Source organism: Dysidea avara, chromosome 5 (assembly GCF_963678975.1).
Source record: "Dysidea avara chromosome 5, odDysAvar1.4, whole genome shotgun sequence".
NCBI classification, from domain to species: Eukaryota; Metazoa; Porifera; class Demospongiae; order Dictyoceratida; family Dysideidae; genus Dysidea; species Dysidea avara.
The window spans coordinates 24642069-24665131 of NC_089276.1; the positions used below are offsets into that span (position 1 = coordinate 24642069).

Below are 23063 nucleotides of genomic sequence, written 5' to 3' on the forward strand. Positions count from 1 at the left end.
GTTTAGTTAGCTACAGTATATATCAAGACACACGGTAGTGTGTCGTGCAGCCCAAGAAGCCGGCGTGCCACACCGTGAGTATATTGACAGGAGGAAAGAAAACATGAATTTCACACACATATGTAGCTCTGTGATCCCTTATCCGATTGGAACCAAATTTGCTACAGAAGTGCCAGCCAGGTAGGGGATCCTACATGCCAAATTTGAAGAAAATCGCTCCAGCCATTTCCAAGATACGAGTGGCCAAAATTTTGTTTTAATTTCTTCTTTTTTTTCTTTTTGCACACTGCAAAATCTGCCATAAAACACCAATGCGTGCTCCAATTAGGCTGAAATTTGGCGCACTTAAAGGGCTCATTACAGCAGATCTTAGTACTAAGTTTGGTAGGAATCCGATGAACATTCACAGAGTTATGGCAGATTGTTAGTGTAAAATAAAGTCGAACTTCTGTCATGCCCACAGGATAAACCCCTTGAAGGAATGAGCTGAAAATTGCTATGTAGATGGAGTAACCATCATAGGAGTGCATTTTTGTGGTTTGAAAGGAATCAAGATACTCTAATAGAACAGTCACCATGCAGCTGCAAATAAATCACTCTAGCGATTCAGACCATTGCAAGTCACCCTGTAGGGAGATCAGCTTGAAACCAATTCACCCTGTAGGGAGATCAGCTTAAAACCAATTCACCCTGTAGGGGATCAGCTTGAAACCAATTCACCCTGTAGAGAGTTCAGCCACCAACAAACTACCTTGTACAGAGTTCAGCTACAAGCAAATAAGTCACCGAGCTCAGCTAGAAACAAGTCACCCTGTAGACAGATCAGCTAAATACAAATCACCCTGTATAGAATTCAGCTAGAAAAACTCACCCTGTGTAGAGATCAGCTAGAAAAAAGTAACCTGTAGAGAGTTCAACTACAAACAAATTACTCTGCAGAGAATTCAGCTACAAACAAATGTGTAAGAACTCAGCTACATACAAATCACCCTGTAGAGAGATCAGCTGCAAACAAATCACACTGTAGTAAGATCAGCTTTGACATCAGCTAGAAATAAGCCACCTTGTAGAAACATCAGCTAGAACAAAGGCACCATGTAGAGAGATCAGCTACAACATCAACTAGAAGTAAGTCACCCTGTAGAAAGATTAGCTAGAACAATGGCACCATGTAGAGAGTTCAGCTACGAACAAATCACTCTGTAGATAGAAACAAGTTTCCCTGTACAGAGTTAAATGCACTTCAAGTCAACCTGAGCTAAGAACAAATAACCCTGTAGAGAGTTCAGCTATAAAAACCAATCACACTATAGAGAGATTAGAAATGGTTACTCTGTAGAGAGTCAGCTACAAACAAACCACTCTGTAGAGAGATCAGCTACAAACATATCACACTGTAGAGAGATCAGCTAGAAAAAATACCCCTGTACAGAGTTCAGCTGCAAACAGATCTCCCTGTAGAGAGTTCAGCTATAGACAGGTCACCCTGTAGAGACATCAGCTAGAAACAAGTTACCCTGTAGAGTACACAAACAAATCACCCTGTAGAGAGATCAGGTCACCCTTGTAGAGAGTTCAGCTATAATTAAACAAAGCACCCTGTAGAGAGTTCAGCTACAAATCAGAGAGATCAGCTAAAGTAGAGTTCAGCTACAGACAAATCACCATGTTAGATCAGCTAGTCTTCCATTACAGATCAGCTAGAAACAAGTCACTCTGTAGAGAGTTCAACTACAAACAAATCATGCTGTAGAGAGATCAGCTACAAAAAAGTCACCTTGTAGAGAGATTAGTTATAAACAAGTAATCTTGTAGAGAGCTTAGCTAGAAACAAGTCACCCTGTAGAGAGACCAACTAGTTACCCTGTAGAGAGTTCAGCTGCAAACAAATCACCCTGTAGAGAGCTCAGCTACAAACTAGTCACCCGTAGAAAAATTAGTTAATTAATCCTGTAGAGAGTTCAGCTACATACAAATCACCCTGTAGAGAGTTCAACTTTAAACAAGTCATCCTGTGGAAAAATCAGCAGAAATAAGTCACTATGTAGAGAGATCATGCAGCTACAAACAAATCATCCTGTAGAGAGTTCAGTTACTTTTTATGTGACCATGTAGAGAGTTCAGCTCCATTTCAAGTCACCCAGTGGAGATCAGCAACAAACAAGTTATCCTATAGAAAAGAAATGGCATCTAATAATTCAAAATTGTTATAATTAATCATAAAATCCAAAATAGTTAATATAAAAAAGTCTGCTTTGAATGTCTTTCTTCTTTCTCTGTAGTAAAGAAAAATAACACTGGTTAAAATAACCTCAAAGGTGGTCATAAGATGGCTTTGGTGTATACAAACACAAAAAGAAGTGATATCTAATCCAAAAACAGCCAAGCTGTAAAAAAAGGGTGCGGCCCCCAAAAATACCGTGATGAAAAAAGATGTGAAATCCAAGGTAGTGGCCAAGAAGTGGCTGTGATGGTAGGTTAATGGTAAAGATTTTAATAACGATGATTCAGGTGAATTTGGTGCCAAAATCAAGCCGTACCCTTTTTTACAGCTTGGCTGTTTTGGATTAGAATATACTTACATACCATTATTCCTCACAGTACAAGGTGATTCTACCACCATTGACTGTGTATGGAACGCTCTCCCAAAATATGTAGACCATATAAAGAAAATTTTCATATTCATAATATGTATGTGCCATATATGCTCATTTTTGCAATACTACTGTGAGCAATCGTTTTATCTAGCTCGTGCAATGTATGCACAGTATACCTGAAGAAGATGTTATTTGAGGAGAGTATAGCAAGCTTTGCCACATCATTCAAGTGGCAAGGAGATCCCAAACATTTGCTGGCAAAGGAGAAATGGACTACGTTGGTTTGATTACTAGTCCCAAGATATGTCACCAGATCTGCTATAACCCAACATAATCATGCAAATTTTTACAGTATCAACATTGATTATGGTGGGTAAAATACTTGCGTATTATCAAAAAGAAAGGCTTTGTTCTTCAAAAACGGTTAATGGTAAAATCCTGGATATCACCTTATTCGCCTACTTGACAGGAGTTTGAAAATCTTTGCTTTATTGCAATAGACCAGTATTTATGGGTATTTGTTTATGTCATGTTGAAGCGATGTTATGTAATTGATTTTTTTTCACTGAATTTGTGTATGTAGTGAAGAAAGGTGATAGATAAGGACAAGGACCAGCCATTATAGAAGATCTTGTAGGAGAACATAGGGACCTTTCTTTATTTGTACTGCTTTTCAATCTGCGCATTCTCCATTGCAGGCTTGATGTTGTGCTACTTCTAAAAACCAGGCTCAATGCAGGGGTGGATCCATTCTCTGGACTGGACTACTGGACTCAAGTTTTTTTTTTGTTGTCTTGCCTTTCATTGCCAGACTTAACTAAAACAAGTGTCTTAGAAACTGAAACCATTCACCATGAGGCATAAAACTTGTACATTGATCACAAAAACTATACTAAAACCTTGGTGCAGTTCTTTATCATAATTTGCCTACTGCTAGCAATGTTTCGTGCACTGTTAACACTGCCATCTTATCTATTTAGCCTTCTTTTGTAAAATAGCCACCCTATATACGTTTTACACTATTATGATATAGAAATTGCTTGTAGTTTGTGCATTCATTCTTGCTTTGCCGGCTCTTTTGGTTTATAATGTTTGTAAATAGCAACAAGTATGAAGTGTTAAAGAATTGCTTCCCAATGCACACACTTTCAAACAGGAAGGTAAGGTTACACATATTTGCAAAAATTACAGTGAGTGTAACAGGGGTTCAAACCAAAGTTATAGACCTCCAAAACTATATAGCACCTTTTTCAAACATACTTATTATAACATCTTTAAACAGGCTGTAGGACCAGGTATCTTACAGACCTTCAACACTTGTACTGTAACACCTAATTTAAAAAGAGATAGACTACAGTTAGCTGTATGTGCCTCTTTTTTTATTCAAGACAGGACATGGAGAGGAGAGCCCTAGCTTCAAGTGTGGTGTACTACTCTATGAAATTACTTTTAGTGGTTGAAAAAAGTGTTTGTGGTTGAAAAAAATGTGTTTGAGCAAATTTTATGTGAGTCCAGTAGTCCAGTCCAGTATTCCAGTCCAGTAGTACAGTCCAGTGAATGGATACACCCCTCTATGCAGCTAGCTAACTCACCTGGAATTAACCAACTTTGTATTATTATTTTAACCTATAGGTTTTTGATTGTGCAATAAATATATTGTAATTTTTGGATTTTGTAATTAATGAAACTTTTGTAATTCTTCAATTACGTTGCTGTACATTGCTAAGGAGACGCTTGTTAACAAACCGCTTTTAGCAACCTATTACACACAGAAGTATCTTCTAAACTGTTTTATAGTTTGACTATTGCGCTTTTTCTCTCCCCAAAGCCTCAATGCTGCTCTTCATTTTCATTTGCATGCATACATTGTGGACACGTCCCCTTTCATTTCGAAGGGATAGGCTATTCCTGGTGGTCTACGGGGCCTGCACTGCTGTTTTTCAGTTGTTAAACGCATGTAAAACTCGAAGAGAAGGTAATTCTCAAAATCTGAGGAGTCGCCACACCCGTATTTCAGACTACCGAAAAGAAACCACCTCAGAGCAAAGTTTACCTGTTTGGAAGTTTAATACAGACTTCATTTCGCTTTTACTTCGTATGTAAAAGCTACTTATACGTACCATTTAATGAATTTGCTCACGTGGGTGTGTATGGACAAACATAGGTAGATAGCAATGGCGGATCTAGGATGGAGCATTTGGGACAAATGCCCCCCTTGTGTAGGAGCCATAATTCTTAAATGAAATATTAAACCTTGTAAGGCCATAATAAATTTATCACACAGTGCGGTAGTACTGTTTAAGTAGGGATCGCCTGAAATTACTTGCACCGCCTAAAATTCTGCCTTTTAAAAAAAACCAGCTTACAAACATCTTATGCGACAAAAATCACCGTTACAGAATCATACAGTACTATCGTACTGTATAGTAGGGACCACAAAGGACTAGACGTGGCCCACGAAATAATATCACCCAAAACCAGCCTCAATTTTCCCTGACGACAATGAGGCAGTATTGGTTAGGTAAAACCAAGTCTTCAGATCGAATAGAAATGCTATCTATCAACAAGTTGCTACGGAATTTTAAATGGAATTTTCTACTGACTGAGTAACTGATTGACTGATGCCTTCAGACAAGCATAACTCAATAACAACTAATGCTACGGGCTTGATTTTTCACTGTTCAACGTCGCTTAGGCTCGAGAGGTGCCTTTTGGCATACCACAATACATACAATACATTCTTCATGGACTTACCAGTGTCCTCCTTTGTGTCCCATTCATATTTGCTGACAGCAAAAAGTGTTGATTTGGAGTAGCACGTGATGGCTTCCCTTCGTAATGGAAATCATCTGTATACATTTTTAATTTTTCATAATGGCTACTTTGATTGCAGAAGTGCTTTTCGAACTGTTTTTGATTCAAAATGCTGTGTAACAGGTTTAACATAGCTGACAATGGATACTTCACTTTTCAGATGATAATAGATATAGCTAGGGCGGGCGGCGCCATTTCAGATGCGGTATGCGTGGGTTCACCAGTCATAATAATTATTTACAGAAAAGTGAACAAACAAGCGTACAAAAATTTTTGGAATTTTCAACTAGAGTAGGGACCATAGCACATCGATAAGAAGTACTGAAAACAAGCTGGAGTAGTGCACGATATTAAATCACAGTAAAACAATAAGAAGTGTTATATCCCTACTGTGCTCTCAAGTAGGGCTGGGACGAATATTGAAATTTACCTTCGAATATTTGCTAATAAAATATTCGAACATTCGAAGCTTCAGTGTTAGTTTTCAAGTTGTAGGTTTTCTTGTATTTCTGCACATCCTTCTTAGGTTTTATCTTTCTAAACCTATTTAAAAAGTTTGTAAGCATTTGGAAAGTACATAGCAGTAGTACTGAATGTATTGATCGATTGCAAATGGGCGTGTCCGCTACACTGCAATCATGCATAGGTAAACACCGAGAAATGGCTAGAAGTACGCTTTCCATGCATTATCTATCACTTTATAAGGCATTTTAAGGCTGCAATTATGGTAGCAAGCTGCAATGCGATGGTTTGAAAGTGGACGTGGCACACGAAGATCAATCGCGAAGAGACGAACATTTATCACGCAAGAGGAATAAGCAGCTGCAATAAAGATAACCACGTTTATTTGTAATTCTTTCGTAGACTATGGGTACATTACGAAGCTCCGAAGGATACTTTTATAATTCGAAGTTTACTTAACCTTCGAACCCAGGAAGCATTCGAAGCTTCGTCCCAGCCCTACTCTCAAGATACCATAATGGAAATGCACAGTAGGGATATAGCACTTCTTATTGTTTTACTGTGATTTAATATCGCGCATACACTTAGCTTGTTTCAGTACTTTTTATTGATGTGCTATGGTCCCTACTCCATTTTTTTGTGTACTTGTAATATTAGTCTATCTAGCATCAAATGTAGCATTAAAAACAAGAAAATGCTTACAGGCGGCTGGATATAGAATTTTTTTAAATGTCAGAACTTGAAATTTCGTCTGCCTCACTCACTCACTTACTCACTCACTCACTGACCACGGTCGCAAGCCTAGAGGCAAAACGAAGCAGCGCACGGCCGCAATTTTACACCACAATAACAAACTCACAAGTGGGATTTGCCTTTTGGGGTTTCAACAAGTGTGTACACTCTACGTCTTGTCTTTTCTTTTATCTTCAATCAGGCTGCTTGTTTTCTTCATCCAAACGAAACCATATCGAGGCATTAATTTTCCTTATTAAGGTGGCTGGGAACAGTTTCCGTATGGCTTCACCATGAAATTTACAGGGCCTAAAACAAGCAAGCTATCTTCATGAAGTGCATTGAACTAACAGAAATCTATGAAGCAGTTTGTTCTCTACCATTTACAACAAACAGGAGCTCTCTGGGATGCGTGTAGCGTAAGTTACAAATTTAGCCCTTCAAAGTGAACTCTTCCTCCGCGCTTGACGCTATGGGGCTGGATTTGCTGTTAGACACTATTTACCTGATTATCTATCATTGTGCGGAGGTACTTTTCCTACCAGGTCTTTGGTTTACGCGTTAATTCTACCCATGTCACACAAAGATTTGAAACGGGTTTTTTAAAATTCGCCACTGCCAGGTCAAAGCGAATACTAAAAATCGACTTCCGCACAATTGCAGCTTATTTACTACTGATTGCCCATCCAAAATTTGACAGTCGTATCTTGAAAAACCGGCAACTAGTTCATTTTTGTATGGAGGCTTGTCATAATAGTGCGCGGCGATCTTGTTAAATGCTGTGATGATGTGTGCTTACGCAACATAATTATATTCATTTGCAAATGACAGGAACTGGTGGTCAACCACAGTAATGATTATATTTAAGCCTCATAGCTAATGTGATTGCTTACATAACACTGTTAAAACCTTATGAAAACTGTTCCGAGCCACCTTAACACTTTCTTTTTGAGCAGCATAGGAGACGCAACAAAATTATTTAAGGCATTTAGACTACACTACTATACAGAGGTACCGGTACTGGATATCTTGGGATAGCTACCTGTATCTTTATGATAAGTCTCAAGATCACGCCCATTCTTTATTCTATGCATTATCGATCTATCGATCGACCTCAATGACCCCTTTTATGCTATAACGGACGTCTCTCTTCTAATAGTGACCACACACCTTCAAGTTGGTAGGCTGACTCGAGATATCCTAACAATCGATCGAAACCACGATTACCACACTCCTTTTTGTGCAAGCACACATCTTTGCAGGCTTACTTGAGCAAGATACTCTAATACAGCAGTCACCATAATAGAACACTCGTATGTTTATAGCTAGCTGTTTGCTTTAACAAAAAAAGCTCAAACGATTTTCATGCCAAAGTAGGGATTCTCACTGAGCTATGCTGTAATAGCTACCATCGTTCATCTCTTATTTTTCTACTTTTTATCTCTTGGATCCCTACTTCATTTTTAATTTATCATGCACTACGATAGTAGTAGGGACCACAAAGGAGTAGGCGTGGCCCACGAAATAATATCACCTAAAAAAACAGCCTCAATTTCCCCTAACGACGATCAGGCAGTATCGGATAGGTGAAACTAAGCCCAAACAAGTTTTTAGATTGACCCAAAACGCTTTCAACAAGTTGCTACGGAATTTTAAAAATAATTTATTTAACGGAATTTTCTACAGACTGAGTAAGTAAGTAAGTAACTGACTGACTGACTGATGCCTTCAGACAAGCGTAACCGCGATAACGGCTAAGGTTACAGGCTTGATCTTTTCACTGTTTGGCGTCACTTCGGCCTGACAGGTGCCTTTTGGCATACCGCAGTACGTACAATGCATTCTTCATGGACTTACCAGTGTCCTCCTTTGTGTCCCATTCATCTTTGCTGACAGCGAAAAGTGTCGATTTGGCAATAGCACATGATGGCTTCTCTTCATAACGGAAATTGTCTGCATTTGTCATAGTGGCTATTTTGATATCAGGTGCTTTTCAAACAGTTCTTGATTCATACTGCTGTGTAACGGGTTGCACATAGCTGACAACGAAGTGTAATGGATACTTCACTTTTCAGACGATAATTGATATAACTGGGGTGCATGGCACCATTTCTTTCTTTCATTATACGTGGATTGCAGAGGTGCTTTTCGAACAGTATGATTATTTGCTGCTTCAAAATACAAGAGAATCTGCTCTCCCCAACCACCTACAACTTAGCCTGTTTGTGCCCCTCCCCTTGAAGTTTGTTCAGCAAACAATTGATCATCCGGTTAACACCAATTAATAAATGGTATGTACTGTACATATGGTACGTGCATACATATACATTGTGTATGTCCTCCTTGATTTATAGCACTTCCTTTGTACTGTATGTGTAGAGTACATGTACCATTTTTCCTTGGTTAAATGCCATGGTGTTCAAAAAATTGATACGGCAATCATTTAAACTTGACCTCTACTCGATGTTCGTAAATGATGTTTAAGCCCTTATTTTCAAAATCAATTGTGGAATGTGGCTACTTACTACTGAAAGTACAGCGTTACCAAGGAAATACAATATAACCTAGCTGTGTATAGTTTATTTGACATACACATGTTTTGCTATGTGTCTGTATCCTTTCCTTCTATACTGTTTTATTTGACTGCTGCATTCATGTACTGTATGTCATACTGTAGGCTATTGAAATTGATCCCAGCAATGAAAAGTACAAGGCAGATTTGCAGTCATTTGAATCTGAGGTACAGTATATTGGAATTGAGATTTGAGCTAGTGTATTTAAAAATTAAAATGAAGTAGTGATCCATGTGATAAAGACTATTGGAAGAAGTATTAATGATGGTATTATTACATAGCCCTGTGAGAAATCCCTACATTGGCATGTCATAACTATTATTTAAATACCCACAAGGCAATGTTAAAATACCCATAAGGTACTGTAATGTTGTAATTCCATATATATATGTATCTTGTTTGAATGGTTTTTATCGCTTATCCCTAGTTCATTTTTAAAATTAATAAATGTTTTAGCTAGCATATAGCTATGATATAAATATGTTACTGGTTCTCAGGGTACTTCAACCATGTAGGACCCATCTACCAATGATTTAGTGGGTGAATGCATTAATTCAAAGAACTGTTTTTCAGCAATGCCCATACAATGTGACAATATACATACAGCAATAGTACAACAATAACTTACAAAGTACAAGAATCATTATCAGCAACAATAGCATATAAAGTAGAAAAACAGTTAACAATACTATTATTTTAAAGTAGATTTAGAAATTTTTACATAATATTTCCTTTGATGTCTGAGGTTTCTAAATCCAATAGAAACCTGTGGTGGGGTTACTATATACCTAGTTAGTACCTGTGGTCTTGCTGGTGGTTGTTTGCTACATTCATCAAATGAAAATCAGCAAAGCCAAATACACAATAGCCTTACTGTTAGCTTACATTCTGGACAAGACAACATTGGCGTTCAGCCAGATAGTCAGGCGTTCAGCCAGATAGTCAGGCGTTCAATGCACCAATGTCTGGTATGGTGTGGTGCTGACACAATAAACTCGAAGGATAAATCTTAATGCTAGTATGCACAGTTTGCTTCTTAAAATAGCTTTCTGGACAAGACAATAATCATTCAAGCCCGGCATCAGCAACCACATATACTGGCACTATTGTCACGAATGTCACGCCAGTGCAATGGCACCGACAATTGTTCATGTGATTAATTAATCAAGGAAACAATTTTCTAACCTCCAGTCTTTCATCACTCCAAGGCTTCAGATCTGTCTTCAGTTTTTTTCTTCGCAGAGTCCCTTACATTAAAAAGCTTATCAAAAATATGGACAAATCTTTGAGTCTCAGCCATAGATGGATCTTCATAGTAACTAAACAAGTCAGTAACTGTATTGCTCAACACCTGTATGATGTATATCACAATTAATACAGGCATGTATATTATTATATGAACAGTTTCTGCAAGACTCATACGGGAATATGACGTTAACTTCTTGTCTTCCAACTTTAGCTTTCGGTCAAAACAAATTCCTTTAGACTTCAATGACAGTTTTGCCTGCTTGTTGTAAATCTGCCATAGTTGTTTCCATTCTATATGTTTCCCATTGATCTGCACACGCATACATGTATACGTATTACACTAATTACATGTATGCACCCTGCAGGGCCGTGCTTAGGATTATTCAAAGGTGTTAAGTAGATCCAGCATGTAGAGTCTAGGAGTGTAAGCTCCCAGAAGATTTAATTTTACAGATTGTCAAATGCCAGTAGCCTGAGTGCTAAACACAGTAAAAGCAAACCGGTAAAGGCCACTACTGATGTCCTGAGATTCCTAGCAAGCTAAGTTTTCCTATGGAATAGTGGTGCAGATACAAGTTTTCACAATAAGCAACTGTAGAATAGTGTTACCATTTGGTGACTGTTCTATTAGAGTATTTCACTATCTGCTCAATTAGATTATCTCGATCTTTTATATAGCCACATTAAATATGGGGAGTTGCTTGGGGAGGCAGGCTGTGTCCCCACAGATCATCACTGTAATGATGTAGATTGATGTACCTGTGTTGATATTGTGTTTGCCAACAAATTAAATCAGCAGCAACACACTGGCCTGAGCTTTTCTTGCTACTGACAATTTCAGTAGGAGTTTCCTTAAACCCCTGGAATCCCCTTGGCATGCCCCTGTCCCGTATCAATTAGGTACACATTGACAAGAAGAGTATTGAATTCCATTCTGCATGATCAGTGTGCTAAACATAAAATTAAACTATAGTTTTACCTGCATATGCCAAGTACCAAATTTACCAGAGTGTGACCAGCAATTACATACTGACTTCATCAGGTGTAATGGATCAGCTATGTGAAGTATAACCAATGCCTATCGGTAGCATATACATTCTTAGCTTTGTATGGAACTGGTAAACCTAATTCTAAATGGTTATGCATCTTAAAGAATTTTCTGTTGGAACTATCTCCATTCGCTGTTACACATATAACCTTCAACCCATCTATTTCCAGCTTCCCGGATATAATGTATCTGCAGTATTGCCATCTGTACCAAAATGGGGGTAGGGAAACTCCAGCTAGCATAAAATTCCTCTTACCATCACCACCAAAACATGAGTAGCAATAGCACGATGCTCACATTCCTGCTGCTCTAACTGTATTGACTTATTATTGACATCACCAAGATCAGTAAATCCAATGGTGTTGCCTGTGTGCTTATTATAAACTAGTCCTTCCTTGATCTTCATTTCATCAATGATGAGTGAATAGTACCTTCTTGATTCAGGCAGGGCGGTTGTATTGTCTTCCTCAAGCAGTTGTTGGTGAACTTCTGTCTGAAACCTGAGAAAAAGTGTAGATAATCCCAGTGCTCCTGATAAGGATTCTTAAGTGCCAGGGCAAGATGTCATGACAAATCTTGTGCGGACATATTTATACTTTGCATGGACACAGGTGACCTATTACACTGCCTGTAGTAGGCTTTCTCTGATGTAAGGTACTCTGGCTGTAGGCATTCCCTTTGTTGTGCTGAGGATAGACATTCTCTTATGTGCTGAGATGCTATTGCAAGTGATTTTGTGAGGTTTCTGTACAGCATAGGGGTTGGCATTGGCACATTTCTGGTCACTCTCTTTGGTGGCTTAAATGTTTAATCTCCTAGCAACCAAGAGACAGCTATTATCAGTAGAGTAAACAGTAAACCAAATATGCACACCCTGGGCTTTCTGGGCTCCCTTAATAGGACATTTTATGTCCTGCCAAATGCGATTATGGTGAGACATTGGCTAATTTGTCTGGAAGTTGTCCGGTGTCCGACCATTACTGGGAGCACTGTAATCCCGAAGAGTTCTCTCTGATGGAAGCTTGAGAAAGCCGCTAGTTCTTAAAGCATGATAGGCTGAACCTGATAACAGCTTAAGATTCAGGCACCACTTAATTAGTGTAGGATGTCATCTGATTTGACAGTGATCCTTTGCTGAAGTTGCTTTAAGCTGTTCATCCCACAAAAGCGTTGCAAATGTGCCTTCATGTCTTTCTTTTTTTGTATTTACTTTCATTATCTGCACTAGATCTTTCATCAACTGCTTCACCTTGCTCATTAATCATTTTGTCACTTTATATCTAAGCTTTTTGATGGTTCCTTCTGCAACATGCATCCTGTTACGCATAGTATCCAACTTTTCCTTTGATGCATTGAGATATCTGTCATTCATGTGGCTACTTGTGTTACTTCCATTGTAATTTGATTGCTCTCAAATTATCTCTGTATTCTTTGCATGATGGACATTTGGTGGAAAAGGAAAGGAGCTCACACTCACCTGCATGCACAATGCTGGTATAGACTTGGTCACCCACTTGTAAAGTAGTGTTATCTACAAAGGCTGCAACCTTGCCATCTGGAGAGGCTATCTTCCCCTTCTTAGCAGCTACCATATTCACAAAATGACTATCTGTTGTGTGTCGATCTTCATTAACAATTGGGAAATGCTTTCCCAGACACTATAGTAATAAGAGTACCTAGTAATGCTGCACATTTGGAAGCATCAACAGGCCAATCATGTACAAAGACAGACCATGATAAATCTGGTTGAATTCTTAAACAGTGAGTGATTTATGAGTGGTGCTGTGCTAAGACTTGGTTGTTGAGATATCCTACAATATAATAAGCAGTTCATGTCTTCTGGAGTTCGGCAACTCCAGGTGCCAGGTACTGAAGCTTGTAGCTGTAAGCTATGTAGTTGGTTTTCAGCCTCTCCTTCATTGTGTAGCTGTAAGCTCTGTAGTTGATTTTCAGCCTCTCTTTCATTACAGCACTTTTTAAGCCTCTTCTTTATCAATTTGCTCTTGTTGTGTTAAAGTCCATGACTGTGTGGCATGCCTGTCAATAATGACTAAAATAATAATTGGAACACTTAGCAGAAGGCATTACGAGTCACCATACCTAATTTCAAAATGGTTTGTTGCTTTGTCTGGGCAAAACATGTACCAAAGGGAAGCGAAACACATTCTTGAACAAAAAATTTACTTTGGCTTAAAACATGTCAAAAAGTGACAGTTTTGCCAATTATAACTGCACTAATGCATAAAGCACTGAAAGTGGATAAACTTAAGCTTCACTAGTTTGCTAGAGGTGTACCAATGCAATTGTACATGATGTTTACCTTAGTTATGGGTGACATAGCCCGATACAACTCCAGTTACAACTATGAGCAACGAAATTAACAATAAATTAACATTGTCGCTAATTCTATATTCTAGTGGCATAATACTTCTGCAAAAGTTCCTTTGTAATTGCAGTCCACCACGCCCAAGAAGTAGAGAAGGCGAAACATGGATAATAGTAGGGCAGATAAATGAGCTTTTTTAAAATATAAAAACACCAAACTTTTTGTACGTGACCATATGATGATTAGATGTCATTTCATACTAGGAACCCTCAGATATGTAATTGAGAATTCAAATATAATTAAAGGTTTAATTATTATAGTTTTAACCCAAACATTTCTGTTAAAAAGGTGCATACAGTCGAACCTCTCTAATCCGACACCTGCATAATCCAGAATCCTCTCTAATCCGACCAAAATGTCATTTACCAACACTTTTGTATAGAAAACAACCTCTGAAATCTGACACCTCTGTACTCCATAATCCGACACAAAATTTTATTCCCTAGACTTGGAAATACATTGTTTTTTACCTTTGTAATCCAACAGAGAATAATAGCAGCATTAAAAACAATCACAGAAAATAATTTTAAGCAACCAATTGGTTGACAATAATAGCAAAAAGCTGTAATACTTGCAGATTCTAAAATTAATTCACATTAAAAACATTGTGTGGTCCTGCATAATCATTCTAGATATTGTACAATGTCGGATTACAGAGGTGACTTGATAATACAACATCCTTAATCCAACAAAATTTATGGCTCCCATTGAGCATTGGATTACAGAGGTTTGACTGTACATAAATTATGAACATACAGTAACAATTTAAAACCCTTTCTAATTTAAGGACCTCTTGAAATAATTAATTATTTCTTGAGGTCCTAGCCACGTGTCTAATAATAAATTGATTTCCTGTTCATCTAAAGACTGTTAAAGGTAATTTATATATAGTACAATTGATTATTTTGCAGCCATAAAATTGCTTCATGTTGTAGACAATCAGTCATCCCTGCTATTATACTGAATCATGGACTGGTCCTTATGTACATGTACTCTATGCCAGCAGCAGGCAAGTGAAACTTTGAAGTGTCCATTAAATGCACCATAAGTCTATCCATATCAAACTTGCCAAAATAGAGTTAAAGATTTTAAGGAACTAAAATTTTTACCTTTACCACTGACTCATTTACCTACAAATATAGCAGTACATGACTTAGTACAAATGTGACAAAAAAAGTTGTTATTTGAAATTTGGCCAAGAAAAACACAAGGAAAAGGAATGTCACAGATACTGAGTTAGAGTCTAGCAATAGTTGTGGTTCCAAGCGCATTTGTCCTCCACGTCATTCACTAGATAAGGAAAAATGTATTTTTGTGAAGAAAGCTGTGACAAGCTTCACCAGTTTAGCACACTGGAAGCTGACAATAGCATATGTGCTATTGCTAAAGACCTTGAAGACACTTCATTAATTGCAAAAATTGAGGGAGTGGACCTTATTACTTTGGAATTCAAATATCATTTAGAGTTGTTTGGCTAAACTCTGCAATTGTCGCAGGTCTTATTTGAGAGAAATTGGGAAAAACTCTGGTGCACTAATTAAGGAAAGAAAAATGGAGGCAAGAGCTTTACTGAACTTTTGGCACACATAGAAACTTTGATAGAAGGAACTTTTATATTCAAGTTCTCAGAACTAAGAGCACTGTATGAAAATCGTTTGTGTTTCTAGAAATAAACGAAGTTAGTTAGATTAAAAGAGCCAATACTTTCTCAATTTCCTGAAGCCAAACCCCAAAGCAATGGAAAAATGATCTACTTGTTTTTGATAAGGGAATGCAACAGATATGGAAGCAAGCTGTTAACCTTAACATTGAGAATGATGCAATAGTTCTTTCCAAAACTGCTAAAATCATCCACGAAGACATATTAAATTCTGATGTTACAGAATTTAATGGCTCCTTTGGTGCAGACTGCCAGCAGCAACCATTTCCAACGAATTTCAAGTATTTTGTGTCAATGCTGTTAAATGGATGCACCATTGAAGACCAAGACTCACAAAGCTGCCTAACTATTTCACAGACTATAGCTTTTAACTGACAAAACAACAATCCAAAGGTTCACATTATCACTCCAGAAAATTTGAGCCACCTTTGCCTTTGTATCTAGGGCTAAAATACACAAACTAGATCAAAGAAATTGGTTTCTGAAATGTACCACTTAGATCTTTCAGTAAGTTACGATAGGATTTTGGAACTTGAAAACCAAATAGCCACTTCGCTCTGTAATTCCACTGATTAAATTGGCTTAGTATGCCCTCGTAAGCTGCGTCATGGTTTATTCACTGTTGCACTGTTGCACAAGTGTGTGGCTATGATGGGTGGCCTTCACATAGAAATAGCTTTTTGGAGTTCTGTTTGAGATTACCTTGATGGGTCAGGATGGTTATCTGCTCTTACACAATCTAGTGTGGCATTAGTAGGTACTGCAGAAAGTTTTCTCATCTTATGAAAACAAGAAATGTTCACCAAGTGAGTACTTTAGCATTAGCAATACTAAAAGAAAGGGCTTTTTTTGCGAACAGGTGATTCATTTAGTTCCCAAGAAGAGTGGAAAGAAAACATGAAGAAACTTGTTCTATGTTTTTATATTGGGACACTGCATGGGTGTAGGAACAGGGGGGGGCACAGGGGCCAGGGCCCCCCTAGTCTGTGGCCATGGATAGATAGAACAGGCCAGGACCCCTCCAGTTTGCAGCAAGAATCATTTTTACAGTAATGCACCATGTGACACGTAATACTTATAGATCATTGGCCTACTTGGACACTGATAAGCTACGTTCCTTCCTCACCAAGTGAAATGTTGATCCTAGTTTATTTGAAATAATATTAGAGGTGCTTAAAATGCTGTGATAATAAGCTACACCTCACGTGTGATTCGTGTTAGAAAATAATTAAAGAACTGTGCAGCTGCAGAAAGTTAACTTATATCTCAGTCTCACTGCCAGAAAAGTTTGTCAGAATTAATTCGTAGTCGTGGTAGACCTATTTCAAAGAGTCCAGTTGTTAGCTTCTAGCAGTTCCCAAGCGGTTCTAGCAGAGGTAGTATTGTTCTAGCCCTGGCTCTAGCCCTAATAACGAACCTGTGCTGGAGAAAGCTGAATCAGAGCAGTCCCACTTCCCCCTACAACTACAGATCTGCGAACTAACACAGAATGTAGCTAATAGCTACTCAGGGGGGGAAGATGTTAATTCATTAGTTCATCCACACAAGTAACTTATAACTAGCTATCCTATCTATGTGTATTTCTGGGGGGTATATTTATCAACATGAAATTAGTTCAAGTAACAGCCCCTTAAAGGCCTTATTAATTGTGTTTTATGATGTCATCAATCCTATCACATCATATACATGATATACAAGGTTGCTATAAGATTACTAATCTAGCATAACTGTGATTACGATTATTGGCTAAAATTGCCTCCAGATTCAACCTCATAGCTCCTATTTTTCAAATTTTTCCTGGGGGGGGCATGCCCCCAGACCCCCCTAGAAGGAAAGCATGCATTGCATGTGCTTTGCGCACTGTGCATTTACCCACAGGTAGCTACACCCTCCTCCACCACTGCTTTAGTTACCAGTAGTGGCCCCCCTATAGTTTTTTGCTTTGCTACGCCCCTGCACTGCATTGAATTTAGAATTATCTGGCCTTATTTTTGTAAGAGCTCACCATGAAAGAAATTTTTCGCTTTACACCTTGATTCCCTAAAAACAATTGCACCATGTTTTTTTGCCTTAGATCACTATCACTATGCTAGATGGGTGCCTGTCCACATTTGTGATATGGAAAAATTGCCAACATCAATTCACAGTGAATTTTATGAGAATGGTCATTGGGTTATACAGAAAACAAAAAAAAACACGTTTTTTCAGTAATGCCCATTGACCAGGCTCATGAACAAAACAATGCCATGGTAAAAGGGTCTGGTGGTGTGATTGGCCTTTTGCAGAACCCTGTTACTTTAAGGAAATGGCTACTTACTGGACCGGAATAAGCACAGCTAATAAAAGAATTTGAGGCGCAGTTTTTGGAAAGTAAAGATGATGATGACCATTTTCACCATGGTGAAGGATATTCGACACAAAGCAATTTTAGAATGAAAGTTGTTTCTTTGGTAGAAGCGTTTGAAGATATGGGGAACCCATTTTTAGATCAATCTGGAGAACATCCCAATGTTTTTGTTGCCAATGTTATTGATGGCACAGCTTCAGTTCATCTTCTACCAACAACAGCTTTAGCTAGATTTGATGAATATGCAGATTTAGTGTTTATACTACATCTTGTCAGACAGCTTGAAAAGTGTTCACGACTTGATCTAGTATGGGATACTTACATCCAAGACAGCATCAAAGCATCTACCAGAATAAGGTGAGGTAAGAATAGAAGACGGAAAGTAGTAGGAAAGATGAAGTACCAACAAATTGGAAGGGATTTTTACGTGATGAAAAAAAGAGTAACTCTGAAGTTTTATCTGTTCAAATAGTATTTTTTTAAATTGTTAATTAAAAAAATGAAGTAGGGATCTATGTAATATAAAGTAATGAAACAAGAGATGAATGATGGTATTACAGCATAGCTTGGTGGGAAGTCCCTACTTTGGCATTGAGCAAAATAAGTCCTAATGTGCCAAAGTAGGGACTTTCCCACCGAACTATGCTGTAATACTATCATTCATCTATTGTTTCACTACTTTTTATTGCATTGATCCCTACTTCATTTTTAAAATTAAAATTACTAGTTTGTACAGTTTTTTGTTGTAGCACAGCTAGCTAGCTACAGTGTAACTTGTGACTGTTCTATTAGAATAATATATACAACTGTTGTATTAGAGTGACTGCTGTATAGAGTATTGCAAGTCAGCCAAGTGGTATGCAGGTAGCTAGCCCAATAAGGGGTGAGGTCAGTTGTTTACTGTTAAGTAAATAGCTAGATTGTTAAGAGGTGTGGTCTCCATACTCTATCGCTATTAGTCCACATAGATCTTTATTTGATGGGTGTGGTCGTGAACCTATCACGAATGGGATTCCAATCGTGAGCTTGCAGGTATCTAGCTAGTATACCTCTTATAGTAGTGCCAGGGCTGAAGTGCTTTTGAAATCCAGCTCTGAAGTACTTCTGAGCGTCTGTGCAGATGAAAGAAAGTGTTGATACAGAAAATTAATTCCTCGATATGGTTTCGTTAGATGAAGAAGAAGACAAGCAGCCTGATTGAAGATAAAAGAAAATACAAGGCACAGAGGGCCTACACTCATTGGAACCCCATAAGGCACATCCCACTGGTGAGTTCGTTATTGTGGTGTAAAACGGTGGCCGTGCGCTGCTTGGTTTGGCCTCTAACCTTGCGACTGTGGTTAGGCAGTCAGTCCAAAAATTCAATTTTTAGAAATTTTATAACCGGCCAGCTATAAGTGTTTTGTTACAATTAATGCATTATATGGACTAGTACTATTTGTGATTTTCATCTTGTAAGATGCCTCTAGGATGATTTTCAAAGGTGGAATTTTGGGTTATGTACAAAATTTTGGGGGGAATCCCTACTTAGGCGGTACTACCATACCGTTTGATTATGGCATTGAAGTTCCCTAGTGGCAGAGAAATTTTTGTAACTGATGAACCGTTCATCCTGACTAATAGTACCACTCAATCTATGCCACAGTGCAACCATGAGGAAGCCGATACAAGGCTTGTTATTCACTTAATCGATGCATTGAAGAAAGGGCTAAGCACCTGTCTAGTATGCACTGTAGACTCAGGTGTCATTAAGAACATATTTTGCAAAACTTTGAGCGTTTTTTAAATTTATTATTTTTACATTTGCTTGACTTTTTGGTATCATATTTTTGTGAAAATTTGAACAGTGTTTTTTTTTTACATTTGCTAAACTTTTTGGTAGCACCTTTTTTGTGAAAAACTTTAAGTGTTTAATTTTTTTGGTCAAATTTTCTGTTCATGATAAGCAGAACAGAATAGAAGAGGTCACTAGCCAATCAAAATTATAGACATAAGAAACCTTTCAATGTAAATTATTTATTGTGTAGCCTTTCAACTGCTGTTGTTGTGCACAGCCATCCAAGTGCAAGTAATCCTTAATTGTTTTTTGAAACCATTCAAGCATAACATATGGCCACAGGATTAGTTTTGCCACGATATATCAATACTAAAGGCATGTCCACACGGCAAAAATAATGCGAATTGAATCCGCATTGATTCGAATTATTTGCGTCCACACGGAATACGCATTGGGGTGATTCGAATTGAAAGTGGATTACACGAATCTACCTCCACAGGTGGTTTGAATATGAATTGGCTGCAAATAGGGATTAGCTACGTCATAATAATGCAGCACGTGAGGGCTTGACACGTTTGCGCGTGACCTTTGTAATCAACACAGGATAGAAATACAGAAGCGCTCGGTGTGATAAAAGCGCAGGGAAGTATGGAAGCAGTGTTTCATCATCGTATCTAGCCCTTAGAGTTTGAAAGAACAACGGTCCCATACCTATCCCGCACCATCAGCAGTTTTTTGTATTCTATTCGTAGAAATCCTTCCGGTACGTTATAAACAAAAGTGTAAGCGTTACTATGAGCTATTCCTTTCAGTCGATAGTTAAACTCACTGTTCTCTTGGTTGGCGCAAATGAGTGTTTTCTCAACCGTTTAATTATCCGTTTATCACACTAGTAAATTAAATAATGCGCATTACACGATAATGCGTGTGGACACGTTCAATTCGGATTCAATACGCATTGCCTGAATTTGTTTTGCATCCGGTTCCTAATTCGAATTCGTGTGGACATGCCTTAAGGCTCAAAGGAATAGTGGTTTACTGTATTCGAATATTCGGTCAGCTCTAACGAAATTAGTCGAACAATTGGTGTAAGGTTTCATTGCAATTCAATAATTAAGGCGGCCACTACCAAGAAGCCTACAAATAACCACAAACAGCTTTGTGGCTTCGCATGAATAACTTTACTAAGAAAGAGATGCCATAATTCCCTTTCTGAAAGGATTATCACAGCGATACTGTGATAGAATGTGATTGCAACAGAGTAGAAGTACCTGGAGTAAGCTACAAATCCGTTCGAAGTCTTGTGCTTACAGTGATTCACCGTGGAATCAGTACATCTTCACCAATTAGTGGCTGCCTAATTCTATTACTACTCTTCGCTTTATCCCCATAGTCCTTTTCTTTTTGCTATTTACATTAGCATTGTCTTCTGCTTCGTTAATTACTGACAGGTAATCATGTGTCACCATATAAATGATCACGTGCGAATAATCGTTTGTTAATTTTATTATTCGGCTACAAAGCAAACGAATATTAATCCGAATATTCGGCTAATCGTTTGAACCTTAATCAATGCATCGATAGTATCGATATAACAAGGTGGTGATATTTAATAGTTATACCATGGCCACGAGGAATTAGCCTGATATATATGCCCAAGGGCGCAGGCATATATATCAGTTAATGTCTGTCGTTTGTTATATGCCTTGATATTTCTCCGTTCATATGTATAGAACTGTTTGGAGGAAGTTCTAGAACAGCAGCGTGCGCGGAATAATTCAATGAGTGTGTATAGTGACTGACCTGCATTAATCCGGCAGTAATTATCACCTGCATTATCAACTGCAACCATCACTGAGCAATCAACACCTCCATGATAGCATTGTATGCCCCCTTGTATGTCATTCTATTTATCTATCTAAAACTAGCTATCCACCGTGTGTTTGGGGGTAATTTGGAGTACACCTGAGTGGACTCCTCGGTCCAAAGGAACTTGTTCCCATACCCCCAAACCAATGAACACTCTTGTCTTCATTCTTGGTATGGCTTCCGGCATTTTGGTGGTGGTGGGGTGCATGTGAGCGTACAAATACCTCGCTCTAGCTGTGTTCCCACCCTCTTCTTTTTTTTTCTATTTGATCATTTAGTACTGTTATTATTATCTAATCCAAAACAGCTAAGCTGTAAAAAAAGAGTGCGGCCCTGAGAAAGGCTATGGTGAAAAAAGATGTGAAATCCAAGGTGGCAGCCAAGAAATGGCTGTGATGGTAGGTTAATGGTAAAAATTTTAATAACGACAATTCAAGTGAATTTTGTGCCAAGACCAAGCGGCACCAAATTCACCTGAATTGTTGTTATTAAAATTTTTACCATTAACTTACCATCACAGCCATTTCTTGGCCGCCATCTTGGATTTCACATCTTTTTTCACCATAGCCTTTCTCAGGGCCGCACTCTTTTTTTACAGCTTGGCTGTTTTGGATTAGATTTCACTTCTTTTTGTATTTGTATACCCCAAAGCCAGCCTATGGCTTTTCAACCTGTCATTTTTTCTTTACTACAGGAAGAAGAAAAGATGAAGCAGGATGATTTCTTTGTAGCTGACCTCTCTGCAAGGTGATCCTTCTAGCTGATCTCTCTACCGGATGACTTGCTTGTAGCTGAACTCTCTACAGGGTGATTTGTTTGTAGCTGAACTCTCTACAAGGTAACTTCTTCTAGCTGATCTTTCTACAGGGTGATTTGTTTGTCTCTACAGGGAAATTTGTTTGCAGCTGAACTCTCTACATGGTAGTTTCTTTGTAGCTGAACTCTCTACAATGTAACTTCTTCTAGCTGAACTCTCTACAGGGTAACTTGTTTCCAGCTGAACTCTCTACAGGGTGATTTGTTTGTAGCTGAACTCTCTACAAGGTAACTTCTTCTAGCTGATCTTTCTACAGGGTGATTTGTTTCTCTCTACAGGGAAATTTGTTTGCAGCTGAACTCTCTACGTGGTAGTTTCTTTGTAGCTGAACTCTCTACAATGTAACTTCTTCTAGCTGAACTCTCTACAGGGTAACTTGTTTCTAGCTTAACTCTCTACACGGTGATTTGTTTGTAGCTGAACTCTCTACAAGGTAACTTCTTCTAGCTGATCTTTCTACAGGGTGATTTGTTTGTCTCTACAGGGCAATTTGTTTGCAGCTGAACTTTCTACATGGTAGTTTCTTTGTAGCTGAACTCTCTACAATGTAACTTCTTCTAGCTGAACTCTCTACAGGGTAACTTGTTTCCAGCTGAACTCTCTACAGGGTGATGTGTTTGTAGCTGAACTCTCTACAAGGTAACTTCTTCTAGCTGATCTTTCTACAGGGTGATTTGTTTGTAGCTGAATTCTCTACAGGGCAATTTGTTTGCAGCTGAACTCTGTACATGGT

General features: G+C 38.3%; 1 protein-coding gene across 1 annotated transcript in view; it reads left to right on the forward strand.

Annotated features, from left to right (window-relative positions):
* Nucleotides 1-23063, forward strand: part of LOC136255785 (small glutamine-rich tetratricopeptide repeat-containing protein alpha-like) — a 149477-nt gene that overhangs the window by 47169 nt on the left and 79245 nt on the right. Inside the window, exon 8 of the mRNA XM_066048677.1 lies at nt 9283-9345. Coding sequence (XP_065904749.1) covers nt 9283-9345 — 63 coding nt within the window. The remainder of the gene's footprint in view (nt 1-9282; nt 9346-23063) is intronic.